Below are 17,617 nucleotides of genomic sequence, written 5' to 3'. Positions count from 1 at the left end.
ATTTAGTTTGGAGGATGATTTTTAGCACCTGCATGAGATGAAAACCTGATGGGGTGAATACTCCTTTGTGAGATATTGCGAAGGTCGCAGTCATGGAAGAAGATGTCATTGTATGTATGATCTGTGCGAAGGAGGCCAACACGAAGTACAGGAGTAGTACTGGATTGTGATTGGTTCCTGCCTGATGGGAATCTGAATAATATATAACTTGGATGGAACTCATGTTTTAACTGTGTAAAGCTTGCTAATTAGAACCCTTGCCCCGTCCACCTTGGAAGTCATGTTCCTTCTCTTCAGACCAATGCCTTTTATTTTCCTGCTCTTACATTTACTCTTGAGAGCAAGCACGTTCCTTCTCATTCTCATCAGACCCTTTTTTGGTTCATCTTTCAATACTATATTTGCTGACACCTGCTGCTTCTTAATTTCCCCGACCTACCCACAACATAGCTTCTTTTATGGAAACAAGACTAGGCTTTGATGTGCATATGTGCCTTTAATAACACAGTACCTGCAGTAAGTAATTAGAATTATTTAGAGCATATTCATGTAAGCTATGTTGAGGTGAATTTCGATTTATGTGTAACTGATCTAATTGGAGCCTTACACTTGCTAATAAACCTTTACGGTTTGCAAACTCACTCTTCTCTGTTGTTACTATGGGAAAAAATGTACTTGACAGCCAACGCAATGTTATTGTATTTGTGATTTCAGCATCAGTCCGAGATAAAGGTTTCCCAGTGGCGGCTCCTCCACTATGGTGCATCAGCACCCCCAGCCAGCATTTTGAAAATTTTGAAAAATAAAACAATAATAAAACGGGTTTAAAACCTGTTTTATTTATCTTGTTTCAAGGCTTGGGGCAGGGGCCAGGGTGGTACCAGGCAGGAGGGGGAGTGTTGGGCACTGCCTCCACTGCACATGTGGGTTTGGCAGGATGTCTCAGGCCAGCCAAACCCACATGCGCAGTGAAGTTCTCTCCAACCCCAGAGAGAGCAGGCACAGACTCCCAATCTGTCCTGGAGAGCAAATCATCGACACTCAGGCCAATCCTGAAGCTGCTCTCATTCAGGGGAGCAGCTTCAGGATCGGCCACAAGGAGACTGTGCCTGTCTGCAGTAAAGAGGAGTGGAAGAGCACGACGGGATGCTGGAGGACAGCAGGTACGTTTTAAAACATTTTTTCATATTTGTCTCGTCGTCCCCTGTCCCCCCTATCCATGATACCTCCCCTGCCCGCCTCCTTTCCCCAATACGAACCGCTGCGGAGTAGACATAGCTGAGTTTAGGTTTGCACCAAGTTTGTGCAGTGCAAATACCATCTTTATTTGTCCACTGTCAAGGAAACACAAGTAATCCATGCATTTTGCCCTTAGTAGGCCTTGTAGTGGAGGTGGTACCTCAACTCGTATGGCACAACGAACTCCAGACCCAGGACTGGTCATACAGTGCCACTAAAGGTAACTTGCTCAGACAGGAAATGTGATGGAATCAATCCATTTCATAATCTGAATCACTCATAGTACAATAGACACATTTCATTCAATCATATTTTTAGCTTGTCTGTATACTTACAGATCAACAAAATACAAATTCAAAGAGACAGTTCAGTCTGAACTATTGTGGCAGGTTTGGGGTAGGATCAACATTGATTGTTCATAAGGTTGGGACCAATTCATGTAATTTACAGACTCAAGCAATAAAGAGGAATGGAACACTTCCCAGAATAACTGCCAGTGGTTTAAATGAATTTAGTTATTACTCTACATCACTTTTCGTTATTTAGGGTCAAAACACACATAACATACTGAAGTACTTTCTAGGGCATGAAAAGCACCACTAGGCAGAACGAGAACTTTTCTGCATCTACCTTTATTTTATTACAGGAGGACTTCGGTGTCGTGTACATTCCAGTAAATCTGGGGTCAGGAGATAAATACTTTGGAGACAGCTGATCAACCATTAAAATGACTGTATTGGTCCAGGAGGAATCCCAACAGCTCATAAGAGGATGGTTTATCATAACACCTGTTGCTGCCAAAGAAAACCAAACTCTTCAAAACAGTATAGAGCTGTAAACCCAATGAAGTGGGCAAAAGAAGTCTGCCATCATCAGAAGTGTTGGAAGTGACCCCCCGTTAGCATCACAGAACTAAGTGGTCAATTTGACACATCTACTCTGGGAGGTAGGTGGATAATCATATGAATGCTGGCCTCCTGAAAAGGCTAGAATCATGGGTCTCCTGCCTTTGCATATTTGCCTGAACTATTTAAGTGCCAGGATTGAGAAGGGCTGTAGCATAGACTTCCCTGTGTGGTCACGAGAGATAGCCCTGGCTAGTAAATCCTCCTCCTCTTATGCCCTTTGGTACTCGTCTTATGCCCTTTGCTACCCTAGTCTCAGGGGTCATGAAAGTAAAGGCAGCAACAGAAGGTAGATAGGACTCCTAGAGTCATGTTTCCTTTCTGTAGTTTATATTATTTGCCTTTTACACAACCCCAAAGCAGTAAATAGAAGGATATTTAATTATACAGATTTACAATGCGCATGGTCACCAAAGGTATAGTTGTGCTTTGCAGAATGTAAATGTAATGCAAGGTCTTACATAAAGGCATTAACAAACTGGAGTAAGGAAACGGAGGAGGCAGCATGGTTAGATAGAAGAAAGTTAAGGTGGACATTGAACGCAGGGGTTGGCGGGACCCAGAGGGTGGAGAGGGTGGGGAGGCATTTATTTATTCATATGTCATTTATATTTACATTATTTATACATTTAGTGAACAATAGATGTGGAATATATCGACAAACGAGAGCTATTGAGGGCCTCTTTTCCATGAAAGAGTAACCTATCCAGCCCAGACGTTTTCTAGGCGTTCTGGTATTTGTAGTTCTGATGATTCCACTATAACAGTAGTCCAACAAGTCACAGAATGCAGAGAAAAACTTGAGACTGGATGAGCTACTCACTTGTAGACTGGGCAAACCCCCTCCTCTGTGAGGAGAATGACAAAGACCCCGAGGGTCTAGAAATCCAGGAATCACCAGAACATAAACAACGTGGGTGCCCCCTGTCTGTCCGTCTGTCCCCAATTCATTTACAAATATATGGTGGCCCTAGAATCAAGGAAGGGGGGGGATATAAATATTGGACTCAGAAGGAAATTAAACGGGCTCTAAACTTTTTATCACTGGTTTCTAAGAAGAGTCTAGTCAAAGATTGTGTATTTTCTCCGAATTGTACTCACTACCCAAATCTAGGCCTTCTGCTTGATCTATAGCTTTATTCACATGAGGGTATAGCTGGGCTTTTTAGGGATCACCAGGAGAGCTCCCGAATTTACCATGGACAGAGAATGCATAACCTCTCAGAATATACCCTTAGACATATGATGCTGTCTGGCTAGATCTCTGTTTTGGCAATCTGTATGCTTAGTGTGTCTCTCGGCACTCTGCAGTGCCCATGAAACACAGATAAACAAAAGCTGTTTTATAAAACTGCCTTGAATGTTGTCTTTTCTACTTGACAACTCTGGGCATTGCTAATTTTTGAACCATTGAAGGGTCTTTATTCATGAATTGCCTGTGGGAAGCAATACAGAGGCCACATTTCCAAAGCAGCCAAAGCAAGGTTGTGGGCAAACATATGTCCTATACATAGAGGGAGAGTCGGACTAGCAGGAGTCCATGGTGCAACTAATGCCGTTTTATATGAATGTCAGGTCACCGATGTGAGGCAAACATGGCTGGCAGGTGAAGAATTTGCAGGCCACCATTTCCTAAAGTCAGTAGCAGTATCAACTGAATACAATGTCCACCTCCACCACCCAGCTAGTACCCCTTCCCTGCCTGCCCATACAAGCTGAAGAAGAAAAACACTGTTGTAACTGCTACAGGACAGTGAGAGACTCACCTGACCAGGTGACAGGTCTTGGCTCTCTGGCTGTTCGCTTCAGCCCCGGGTGTCTCCTGGGAGGTACACAGAGGAATTAAGGAAGATTCCCAACAAATAATTTGTATCGAACTTTAGAGTCTACAGAGTGACTGGGTAAAGCTCCCAGGGAGCACTTCTACCAGTTGCACATGCCAACTTGTGATTCAAGTAAACCTTTAGTCCTGGGGCAAGGAATGCACAGCTTCCAGCACTTACACATCCATGGAGTTTAAAGAGGGGTAAAGAATTCAAATATACAGAGCTGCCCTAGACACTCCGAGAATTAAAAGGCACGAGCAGGGGCTTAACCATATCCCCTAACTTCTTCCAAGCTGAAATGGGATCAGTAAAGACGTGTGACTCTCAATAAATGCTTTCTGCAGAAAATTGTTCCGTTATTCTCAAAACAAGGTACAGCAGACCTAAACCTATAAAGAGAGAGGAATGCTGCACCTTCCTTTAGGATAGGTCGGAGTTTGCTGCACAGGGTATCTGGGCAGGGAGGTGGTGGATGTGGTAGAACAGAGGATTGCAGCAGGTACACTCTCTCTGGAGATGTCATACCTCTTTTCGTTTGGTCTCCTAAAACAGGTTACAAGCACAATCGAGACTGACTCCTCCCACATGGCTTGTGCACTGGGCAGCCACACGCCGCCTGCGGGCAATGTCGGCCGAAGGGGATACTAATGTATATGGCTTTCTTTTGTCAATATTGTACATGTCATCTCATATCTTTTCCACCTGCAGATGTTGTGGAAGGTCCTATTCTATTAATATTTGCCATAAAGCACCCTGTCTCTCTATGCCATGGGTTTTTAGCAGTGCCACAAAAAAAAGAGGTGGAATCCCATGGCTTTGGCTCATAGGATAACAACAGGGCCACTGAAATTCTGCAATTCTGCAGCTGCAACTTTTTTCGCATAGTTATGGATTCGCCACATTTGCCATATAATCCCTCATCTGCTGCATAATTAGTTTCTAGCTCAAATGGATCAAAAGTTACAAGAACGTTGCAGTATGTGTTTGAACACAGTGTAGTAGACCTTTCGCAAAAGTTAACTGGTCATCTTTCAGTTGCTTATTTCTGTATTTGTTTGTTACACTTGTACTAATGAGGTGAAATCTTTTTCAAGACAGTATTGCCAAGTTTAAATATGAGAAAATAATGAGTACTTTAAATAATGTGCCGCATTTTGCCACATAATTTGGTTTTTCTTGCTGCACAATTTGGTCAACCCTGCAGCATAAAATGGTGCTCCCATGCTGCACAATTCCAGTGGCCCTGGACAATAATGTGAAAGGTTGGCGGACTTGGATGTTTGACAAAAAAAGTACATAAATCCTTCTTGATGGGGCAACTAAATATTGGTTTAAATCCTAAAACAGAATTAAAAAGGGCATTAATTATGACTAGGAATTGGGGAGAGAGATTATCAACTCCAATCCTGTATTTGGACTTCTAGTTATTGGCATATATATATTCGGTGCTGGTGGGATTATTAGCAGGGAGAAGCCATGCGCAAAGAGAAAGGGTTGCAGGCCGAATTGACTATATGCGGCATATGATAAAATACTGGATGCAAGGCATTGACTGCAACTACATATCAAGGTAAGTGGATGTGGAGTTAAAAACAGTACAAAGATACCTAACTGACAATTCAGTGGAAGCAATATTTTTGTAGGTCGATATTAACGACCTCTATATATTGACATACAACCTCAGTGTGGCCTAATTACATGCATTTTAAATGCACTTGCGGGGCACTATTACGGAGATAACGGCTGGAGGCTTGATTTCTAGCAAGAGAGCATTGTTAGTGGAATCATTACTTCTGATGGACATGATCTCTGGCTCTGTAATTGGGAAGGCCACGTTGAACAGATGATTTAGTGTGATGGGTTCCATCAACTGGCTAATCTTTCTTGATGGAAAAAATGTCTCCTTTGGCACAGACAGCCTTCTGTCTTGCCTGCACTGTTTCTATTGACATCAGATTAATTCAGAAGGCCAAACACTGTAGGGCAACAGTGTTTCAAAGCAGTGTGGGGAATTTCAGAGAAGTGTGTCCTCCATTTATTAGCATTTCACTGGCGTACAAAAATGTGAGCGTCATTTTTTTGTGCGCTAAAATAGAAAAGCTTTTTATTGAATAACGTCTCTTTAAACGTACGCAATTATTAAACCGCAATAGCTCTCCGAGGTTTTCATAACAAAGTCGCACAGAAAGGCGCCTGATTTAGTTTCAGATAAAAGAATTAGGCCTGTGAAGTGGCCACAACTAAGCGAACACTCTAATATATAAAAGCACTATTGTGGCACAAGTCTTAACTTGAATTTTTGATGGGTGTCTAAATTTGATAAATTGAAAAGATTTGCTGATTTATTTCCTTTAAACTTCAACAATGGCTCGTGCATTTCATGTTTTTAAGTGGACGACTCTTTACGTGTAGCCTAGAGACAACTTCAGCTGCCTTGCCTGCCTTATAGTTGCCATACATTCATTAAAAAGCTATACATGGTTAGATATATACATGGGGTTTAAGTAACCCTCTTCATTCAAGTGTGTTCAAGTGTCTTTCTCACTTAGCGTCTGCCAATCACAGCATGCAACAATGGATCAGCCCTCTTCATGCACAGGCTGTCTTGAGCAGTGAGTGACATAATTTTGCCTCATCAAATGTGCTCAGCCCTCTGAAAAAGAGTACACTCCATTGGAAGAACTGCTGGCTCACTCCTTTATTTTGTATGTCTTTCATTTTGTTTTTACATATTGCATGTTTGGAAAAAAATCAAATTATCAAAATCAGTGCACGCTTGTCAAGGCTGGACGTGTTAGCTTTACCAGTGTTTGAATATTGAACGTAACCCACATCGCCCTTGAGAGAAACCTGAAGGATGCAGAAGAAAATCTGGAGTTGAATAAACCAGAGGTGAATGTTCTTAGACCCATGATTGTGTTGTGCTCTGAATTAACAAACATGAAACTGAACAGGAGGAGATATATACATTGAGGTGGTTAAACCTTATCATTACATGCAAAATTGACTGCAGGTAAAAATGAGGCTCACAAGCAACACACGAAGGTGAAAAGCTAAGCTTCAGTAAGGAGTCGCAGATCTTACCAGGGATTAGATAGGAAAATTATATGGAAATGTCTAAAGCTTTTTTAGGATCAGATTACAGATCATATTGATGAATGGATTCCAGTAAACTATCACCAAAGCCTTTTAGGGGTGTATCGTATCTTTAATATCCCCGATCCCATCTTATTCGGGGCTCATATGGCATTTGGTCTTTGCCGCTGTGTATTTGCAGGTAGCAATTACATCACAATTGCAGGTTTTAATAGACTGAGATTTCACTACTCCAGTGATTCCGATCATTGTAGTTATATACGTTGCAATATATTTCCTCGCATTATCCACTAGGCAGCAACTGTATGCAGATTCATTGGCTAGTGATCTAGCTCTAATACCGAGTGAGTTTCTGTAAAAGCTCTAGGCCTCACTTGCAAGACCTTTGCATGGCTGATGAGGCTGGGAGCATCAATTCTACATTAGACACAGTATGAGCTGTAGACCTTTTATTTATAATCTAGTCATGCAGACAGTTAGTGTTCTTAATTTATTCTGTTCTACATAATAATTCGCAGATTTCAATAAAAAAGAATAAATAAAAAATATAATTCTCATACACATCAAACTTTGGTGCAACAGTGTTCAGTGGGTACTGCGTTTGATAGTGCAAGACTGGTTGACTTTCATAACATTGAAGAGGTAGACAGACTTCCATAATTTAGAAACTGCCTCCCTGCTGCCTGTACATAAAAGGAATAGTAGGTATTTGCCTAGGGTGGCACCACAAAGGGGCACCACAAAGGGGCACCAGATAGCAACAAAGGCATTAAAAATGTGTCCCTGATGTAAGAGGTGGATCGTCAAAATAGCACATGTCAATTTTCATGGGGCTCCAAAGTGTTTTGCACCAGAATGAACCAGCATTCTAATTTTTGCTACAATATGGTTGGGAAACACACCTTACCATGACCCTCACAACACCATCAGCAGAATACAAGGTTAACTTGCAGGGTGCCATTATAAAATGGTAGAATGTTAACGCAAGGCCCTCAATCTTCAAAAGAAACTAGTCTATTGAATAAAGCCAAAAACTACCTTGTGAACCACTTATTCAAAATGAATGGCCTTATTTAGAGTTTGGCGGACGCAGTGGTTATTTGAGCCAGTGGTTGGCGGTGAGGGCCATCAGCACTCATTTTTGGAAACCGGGTCTTATTTTTCAGCATCAGACATTAACCGGGGGAAGGGGGGAGGGGGGGGGTCAGTTGTTTCCTGAAGTGCTGCAGAGGAATGAAGAGCCCACTTCAGTTTCCTAGGGGCCTCGGCAGAGAAGGACAGATTACAAATGTGTTTCTACTTTTAAATCTAGATTTCAAGGATAAAAAGCCCCAGCAAATAATTCCTTCCCCACTTGGTATCAAAACCCACAGCCATCTCCTGAAGGAGGTTCGGAAAAGACTTGGAGGTGGTTCTGTTTTAGAATCAACTGTGTGCTGATTGCAGCAACGTTCTATCACATCTGCCTCTAAACAGGTTGCTAGGAGGAAGAACACGACTACCAATATTGCTGGACACGAGGCTCAAGATTCAGAAGGATATAGCGTGAGCAGCTTAGCCGCCAGTTCAGATGATGGGATGTACCAAGGATGCATCATCAGGAACATACGCACCAGCTCCGGGTCTGTTACCTTGCCCTCCGAGTCTGAAACAACAAAGAAGACTGGATGAGGAACCACGTGTAGTCTGTCACTCTCCGCAGCCTACAGTTTCAGCTCTCAAATCCTGACCTCCTTTGTACGAGACAGTCCTCATCTCCAATCACCCTGACACACCTCCAGAAGAGATACCCCCCCCCAAAAATTAATAGGGCCTCTTTCCACTAAAGCCACAAAAGCAGACGCTTGGTCCCAGAGTATTCCTCCCCATTCCTCCGCCCTGCATGACCACCAGGTTAAAAGGACAGATATCTCTGAAGAAAGAAAACCGTCCTTACCAAATGCCTCGATACACATCCTCAGCAGAACATCCACGGTGCAGCCCTTTTCCAAGTAGGAGCGATCCATTTTCAACACCCTGCTGTGGGCCTAGACCAGAGAATTTTTGAGCTTCAGGTAGTCAGTCTGGTGGATGAGGGTTCTTCTCAATGTTTTTGGTGCACAGCTTCAAAAAAGAAAAAACCACCATTAAAAACAGCCAAAAGTAATTTACCTCTGCATGCTGCACCGCAGAGCTGACCTCTTCTTTTTTTATTTCAGTACATTTTTTATTGAAATTATATATACACGGTGCATTACACTTACATGGGTAGCAATTGACGAGAGTCGGAAAAAGACGCCCGGGGGGGGGGGGCACAAAGGTTACAGTATCACATAATATAACATTGGCTTTTGGCATTTATGACTGGCTGCATAGTCTTGGCATTGTGTCCAGTTGTTCGTGTCTTCTTGTGGGTTACGTCTCGGCTCTTGCCCCGTCTTCCCCGCCCTCCCCGCATTTGCGGTCGGGCTGTGTATACATTCGTGTAGCCGGTGAGATTGTTCCTTTCGCGGCCATTGAGTTGTCCACCCCCTCAGTGGCAGGAAAGAGAAAGAGAAGGAGCAAAAGGTGGGAGGTATAGGGAGAGTTTAGTTTGGTTGTGGTCCTGGAGGGCATGCGTAACTATACTAGGCCGGATTATGACTCCTGCAGGAGCTTCGCAGAGCTGACCTCTTCAAAGTTTAGGATGACTGTCACTTTCTCTGAATATCAAGTACCCGGGTTCAGAGGTGGTAACCGCTGAGGTGCTTTTCTGAAGATAAATAGAACAGATTTCATTTGAGCTCTCTGGTTTAAGCAAGCGCACCAACCATTTTCAGGTTGCAACACAGTGTCATCTCTAGAAGTGAATTGTTAGCTAGAAAGGTCAATATAAAGCGTGTGTCTCCATTAATGTATATATAATATATATATATATATATCGATATATATATATTTATATATATATATATATATATATATATATATATATATATATATATATATATATTTATTTATATATATATATATGAAATCACTCACTCCTCGTTCAAGAAGATCACGAGGGACACCGCAGGGTTTTAGCAGGTATTCTTTAATCAGGAACGTTTGGCATGACCGGTTTCGGCTTGTGCCTTTCTCAAATGCCGCAGTCCTTAAGCCGTGTAAGCACCCACCTATCAATTTATACATATATATGGAGTGCGTCTCCATTGATATATATAAATATATATAATTTTAACAGACTCTCAAACCAAGTTACTCAATAAGGGATTGTCTTATTGCCCCAATAAAGAATTGGACTACGCGAACACACAAATTGACCTCTATAAATTCTGCAGAAAAGTTAAACTAAAGAAATACTTCCTAGAAAAGAAAACCCAACCCGGGAACCGGCAAAAAGAAAAAATTGATCTATCACCCATTTTGCAAAAAGATCTTCCAGCTTTAAAAACCTTAACCTCCCTAGACACAGATGTGTCCCACAACATAGAAGACACACAAGATTCCACAGTATCGGATATGGAATTCTGCAAAACAATTGGGGTGTCAACAAATAGAGGAGGAGAGAGCGGACTCAAAAAACAGTCCAGATACTGCCCACAACTACCATGTGGCAACAAAGTTGATCTGTTCCAAGAGATCATGGTAGAGGAAATAACAAAAATGGCATCAAGATCAGCCAACAATTCGATGCAAAACAAGAACAGAACGTACAAAAAAAAGAACTGGAACCTGACTCCAAATGAATATAAAGCTATGTCAGAATTAAAAAATGACCCGACCATATTCATCAAAGCCTCAGACAAAGGGGGTAACGTTGTAATTCAAAACACCTCGGATTATGTGGAGGAAGCAAATCGTCAGTTAGGAGTCAGGGAACATTATCAACTGATGGAAGAGAACCCCATTGACAAATGGAAGGAAGAATATCACAACCTCCTGCTAACATGGAGAGACAGAGAACTGATCGACTTTGAAGAACTCATATACCTAAAAACAGAGAATCCCATCACGGCAACAATTTACTTTCTGCCGAAAGTGCACAAGTCGATAAACAGACCACCCGGAAGACCTATTGTTAGCTCAATTGGATCTCTCTTAGAATCAACTTCAAGATTCATAGACATCTTTCTGATGAATTACGTAATGAAATTGCCCTCCTATCTACGTGATACAATGGACTTTGTTAACAAACTGAAAAATATAAAGTGGGAGACGGGCTTTCTCATGGCAACCATCGACGTTTCCTCACTCTACACATCCATACGACATCAGGATGGTGTAGATGCTGTAAATTCCTTTTTGAAAGAAAGATCAATAAACTTCCTGGAACATTCGGCCATGTTGATTGAGATGCTGACCTTCTGCTTGAGACATAACAACTTTCTCTTCCAAGGCAATCTCTACCTACAACAACAGGGGACGGCAATGGGTACATCTTTTGCCCCCACATATGCGAATCTACTGATGGCTGTCTGGGAAAAAGAGGTTCTAATAGAAGAGAACAAAAAACATCAGAAAATAAAAAGTTGGTATCGATATATCGACGACCTCTTTCTAGTATGGGACGGAAACCAGACAGATCTACAGATCTTCATAGATTCCTTAGAAAGTAATCGGTACAATCTACACTTCACATCAACCATCAGCAACATCAGTGTGATTTACTTGGATGTAGAAGTTGAGATACGCAACAACAAACTATGCACTAAAATGTACCGTAAACCTACATCCTGCAATAGCATTCTCCATGCCAACAGTGGTCATCCCTCAAACTTAAAATGGAGTATACCCTATGGAGAAATGCTAAGGGCCAAAAGGAACTGTTCTGAAGAAAAAGACCTGAACACAGAAATAGAAAGAATGTTTGGTCCTTTCCTATCTAGAGGATACCCATTGGAAGTTCTGATGACAGCAAAATCTCGCATGCAACTAAAGGATAGAGCGGATCTCCTGATCTCTCGGAAAGAACAAGCACAAACAACTAAAGATCTGGGAAAACCGGAGAAAAGAAAACAGGAGGTGTCAGGGAACAAAACACGTCTCATCATGGACTTTAACAATCAGAGTCAGAATCTCAAAAGGGTGATAAAGAAAAACTGGGAAATTCTCCTGCTGGATGAAACACTTAGGGAACACTTAACACCCTATCCGAGTATCACCTATAGGAAAACAGCGTCCCTAGGAGACATCCTGACGAAAAGCCACTTTGAGATTAAGCCGAAGGAAAAAACATCTTGGCTGGACACACCAGGGTTCTGGAAGTGTGTAAAATGTAAAGCCTGTGAGCATGGTCAGAACATCAAAGAATACACACTCCAAAGTGGCAAAATTGAAAAAATCACGGATCATATAACATGCGATTCAAAATTTGTAATCTACAGACTCAGATGCCCGTGTGGAAGAGACTATATCGGGAGCACAATTAACAAACTTAAACTGCGAATCCTACAACACCTGCATGCGATCAAAAACAATGATCCAAACTACCCCATGGCGAAACACTTTAATGAACAACACCAAGCAGACTGCAGCAAACTAACATACTCAGGACTAAAAATCGCCAAAATATCTGAAAGAGGAGGAGATCGCATTTCAAAACTAAGAAAAATGGAAAGCAGAATGATTCTCGGAATGGGCACAGAATACCCATATGGACATAACTTGGACGCTGAGCTTCACGTCCATCTGGAGAAGTGATTAAACAAATGTGATTATTGACTAATTCCAATGTTCCAATCTCTCAATGTGCATTGTCTGGAGATGAACTCATAATTGTAAATAAAACTGTAAGCCCTAGAAAATATAGATATCCAAAGGAGGGAATAACTGAACCTGAGGGAATAAACTGATTCACTCAGCCAAAAAAATAGGACTGGTAAGATAAAGTAAACAACAGATGAATTGTACTTAACGGAATCGATTAACTTTGTGCAGGAATAGACTGCCCCGTACTGAAAAGGGGTAAAAAATTATCTATTACAGGAGGGAGAATCTACTTTAGAATACAAACCTTGGATGAAAAAAGACAATGTAACAAACAGGAGGAAATATACAAAAAGAGAGAAGTTAACTCAGTATCCATAAAAATTGCCCTCCCCTTTCTTTTGTCTTTCTTTTGTCCCTCTCGCACATAGTGGATCGATAAATCACTACAATTTGAATAAGTCTTACTTGGAATGAATTGTAACAGTCCTTTAGCAACTTTTGCAAATATTGCACTTTACAAATAACCTTGCCCGAATGAATCACTCATTTTGTTTGATATGAACTCCTCAAAATGAACTTCTAAAAAAAGAATTCTAAAAAAAGAACTCTCAAATTTACCTTGGAAATCAAATATGAATCACACCTTGGTCTATGTAAAATGTCAATGTGGAAAACAGAATTTTATTTGAGTACTTTACATTACATATATTACTTATTCACAAATTAAGTTTATTTCAGTAATTCACTGGAAAATTAAGTGAATAGACTCAAGGGGTAAGAAATGGCGAATACAAGAAGCCGTGGTTTCTGACTCAGAATTGGTAGTCTAGTTGTTTTTTTAAACGTATGGAAACTGATAAGGTGACTTAACACTGAGCACAACATAAATTGTCTAGACACAGGGGACTCTATGGTCCAGTTGAAGACTAAGTATAGTCGAAACGCGTAGACCGTCCTGTTGCTTAATGCACGTGGTGTTTGTGAAATAAAGAATATTTGAAATCTGAGTTAACTGCTGTGGTGCCGTGACTTCTGTGGTGAACACATGCCCAGGGGATCCGAGGTGATATATATATATATATATATATATATATATATATATATATATATATATATATATATATATATATCGAATGAAAAGCACCACAAAACCTCCAGCAAGCAACCAAGCAACGCAGCGAAAAAGGAGACGTACCACAGGCTCAGGTACGATGATTTATTTCACACAGCAGAGAGCAGCTACGCGTTTCAGGCTACAAGAACCCTTGTTCACACTGCAAGTGTCAATAAAGTTCGTCACTTTTTTATATGCATAGTAGAGCTCACCCTAATGAGTGACACATGATCGTAAAAAGTGAAAACATACTATATATATATATATATATATATATGTATATATATATATATATATATATATGCACAATCGTTCACAAAGTTGTTCATGCGCTCTCAGGAAGAAAGGAACAAATCCAAAATGAAGTTCACAGGTTTAATCCACACAACCCGTTTCGCCTTGCGGCTTGTTCACGAACTTCATTTTGGATTTGTTACTTTCTTCCTGAGAGTGCATGAACAACTTTGTGAACGATTGTGCATTTGGAAACTACCGGCTTGCTCCGCTGGAATATGCGCCAACCCTCACGGGTCCCAGTATCTCAGAAGGAGCGTCTTGGGGACTCATATATATATATACATATATATATATATATATAATATCAAAATTTGTCTCGGTTTCAACCTCTGTTTTTTGAGTCTCTTCACATCAAGGTAAAGACACAGCAGCACAGCCAGGGACTCACTTTTACTTGCTTCCTGGATTAATCGGACCACAGGACTTCGTGCTGCGACCAACCTGCTCTGCTTTGCTTCCTGAGCCCCTGGACACTGTTCGCCGGACCCGCTCCGCGGGACCCGCATCACAAGGGCACTCAGTGGGGTCCGTGGCAGTGAAACAGGGCTGCGAGCGTGACGTCAGGGACTCAATCTACCAGGAGTCCCTGCGTGGCCAATAGTTGTCACCTGGCCCGCTCTCCCTGTAAGCCACGCCCCCAGCGTACACGTATACAACCAGTCCTACACCCGCGCACGCGGGACTAGCGCGGAACAAAGCGCGGAGCGCGGAGCGAAGCCCGGGCAAAGGGCGGGCTGTTTGAGGCCGTTCGAGGACGGGAGAGACCGGGACCGGGCCACCCCCCTTGGCTGGATCCTTCGTACTATCCCATCTCTCCACATAGACCGGATTATACAGACGTCGGAATGAGTACCAGGGAAACAAGGAGTAAATCTTCGCTGGCTGCGGCAGGAGCCGCCAAAGGTACCATTGACAATTATTTTGTTAAAGCTGGATCACTTCTGATTGAGGACATTGCTGTCCTTGAGAGACGTATCTCCCAGGAAATTGATTGGGTAAGGAGATCATCAATGGGCCCATTGGCTCTAGCCAAGACTCCTGATGGAAGGTTAGAGGCCAGTGACCACACGAACGAGGGAGCGGGGGTCAATCAGTCACTTACTAACCTAGACCTTACAAAGGAGGTTTTAAGTGACTTAGAGGACATGAGCTTAATGACCCTTCCGACGGGCCAAATACCAAAAACCCCACTTCAACCATCTGGCCATGAACCGGCAAAAGCTACCATTAGTGAGAAAGTTTCCAATCTTTTAAGGGGAGCTAGGGAAGGAGCTATCCAAAAAAAAAAAGAAAGGGGGCCAAAGCAAGGGAGGGAGTAGGGCAAAAACACCTAAATTTAACCCCGCACCGGACACTACTAGCCCTAGCAATATCAGTTTGGACCACTTATCAGAGGACAGAGTAGTGGTCCCACCAATTGTTATTGTATCCATGGATACACCATCTCACTCCAATACATCACTAGAATCTTCTAGCGAGGACATTACACTCGCAGACATAGGTGCACTCCTTAGGTCCTTTATAAGCCCTTTATAAGCCTGCCTGATAAAGATTGAAGCTAGGCTGGTCAATATTGAAAAATCCACAGTCCAGCTAGCAGATCGCTTGAAACCAGCAAGCAAGGGAGTCAAAGGGGGGGCAGATCCAAAGCTTAAAAAGGGCGTCGACCTAACAATCACGACGAAGAAAAACGGCCCAACTACCCCTCAACAAACGCAACACAAACTTAATCAGAATAAGATCCTTCAACTCTTGGCTAACGTAAACACAAACAACCCACCTATACAAACCCAGGCATCATTATTACTTCCACCTCAAAACATAATCACACAACCTAAAGATAGTGCTATTCCCTCTAACAAGTCACAGAGAGAGCTGCAACCACCTGATAATACGCAAAATAATGCCCGCAAAGCTAAATCTGTGAACTTACCACCTGAGGCGTCTCCCTATACAGTAATTTTAGAGGGGGTACCCGAGCTAAATTCCACCGCCAGAGAGACGACTGCCTCCCTCAAGTATAAAGTTATCAACTGGTTGTCAACATATAGTCCTCTCCCACAAGGCACAATTAGTGATATTCTTATGGTAAGACGGGCAACCTGGGTGGGAAACATGAGAAAAACAATCAGTGGCGATTGCGTCCTGGTTAGTTTCAGAGAACCCAGTACGGCCTCTTACATTTGCAGTTGGGCCCCCGACGATCAAGGGACCTACATCCAGCCCCTCCCCCTCTCATTCTTCTATCCATTAAGTACGTATACAATAGAAGAACAGAGACGGGGAATTATCAAGAAATGGCGGGAGCATGGGAGAGTAACAGTGGAGGGAGGAGGGACCCCTACTACTATAGCAGAATGGCGACAGAGCATTTACCCTCATACGGCGACGAGGAGACCTGGGAGTTTAGCACCAGGAGGGGGTGGATGGGGGGGAAGATTGAGAGGAGCTCCTAGGCCCTTTAGAATCCACCAGCCAATCTACCCGCCCACCTTCAATAGGTATAGTAGCCTTGAAATGGCTGATTGACAGCTCAGGTCCAAAGGCAGGAACAAGTACCATTCCTATTCCTATTTTAAAGATGATAGTGAGGATAGAACGATCCCCCCTGACCAAGCCCTGGCTCCAGAGGAACAGATAGTTGCGCCCAATGAGCTCGTATACTACGGAGATCCCGCCCACTCTATAACAGAAAAACCTGGTATTGGCAGGAATTCAGGGGCGGCTCAGGGAGAACCGCTACAACATCAAATGGCAAATCTGGGTACAAGCGAGAACAATAACTCTGCCACCCAGCTACCTCCCATAAGGCCTCCAACACTGAACTTGATTTGATGGAATGTAGCTGGGTTAGGTAACAAAATGGATTGCCGGGAATGGGCTTCCTTTATCAATTCTAAAAGCATCTGCCTGTTTCAGGAAACCTGGGCAAGAGAGGAGTATACGTGCCAGGGGTTTGCAGTATTTACTAAACCTGCCAAATGGGGGGGCAGGGATCGACCGTCGGGAGGGCTTGCAATTTGGGTAGCTTCCCAATTGGGCTGCCAGGCCAGATGCCTAACCGTGGACTCTAACGATATATTAGCCGTCTTGTTAGAATGGCCAAATTCCTCCAAACTGGCGATAATAAATGTATATTCGAGACCAGTAGCCATAGCACGAGAATCGAATACTATCGAGGAACTCTCCGCTTTCCTAAGCGAAATTCCAAAGGAGCTCCAATATGTGGTTGGAGGGGACCTAAACTTGCACTATGAGCCACTGCCTGACCTTCTTGATGGACCCTCCCTAGAGGAGGATTCAAGATGGTTGGTACCTGCTACGGTGGCAACCCCACCAAGAGCTTGGACCCCCTCGCTCTCCAGATAACTGCCCTCACTCTTAATCATGGCCTTAGGGCCTGTAATGGGCATACTAAATCAGATACGCCAAGCAAATGTACCTTTAATAAGGCAGGAAGTGAATCCAGA

The 17,617-nt window shown here is 42.7% G+C and overlaps 1 protein-coding gene across 2 annotated transcripts in view; it reads right to left on the bottom strand.

Annotated features, from left to right (window-relative positions):
• Positions 1-17,617, bottom strand: part of RASGRP2 (RAS guanyl releasing protein 2) — a 329,120-nt gene that overhangs the window by 218,557 nt on the left and 92,946 nt on the right. For both annotated transcript variants that reach the window (XM_078660760.1, XM_078660759.1), the window contains exons 2-4: positions 9,003-9,169; positions 8,609-8,711; positions 3,911-3,973 (exon numbers count right to left, since the gene is read on the bottom strand). In XM_078660760.1, the coding sequence (XP_078516886.1) occupies positions 3,911-3,973; positions 8,609-8,711; positions 9,003-9,072 (236 nt within the window). In that variant the 5' untranslated portion in view covers positions 9,073-9,169. The remainder of the gene's footprint in view (positions 1-3,910; positions 3,974-8,608; positions 8,712-9,002; positions 9,170-17,617) is intronic.

This window comes from Lissotriton helveticus, chromosome 9 (assembly GCF_964261635.1).
Source record: "Lissotriton helveticus chromosome 9, aLisHel1.1, whole genome shotgun sequence".
NCBI lineage: Eukaryota > Metazoa > Chordata > Amphibia > Caudata > Salamandridae > Lissotriton > Lissotriton helveticus.
This window is presented reverse-complemented; position numbering and strand designations above follow the sequence as displayed.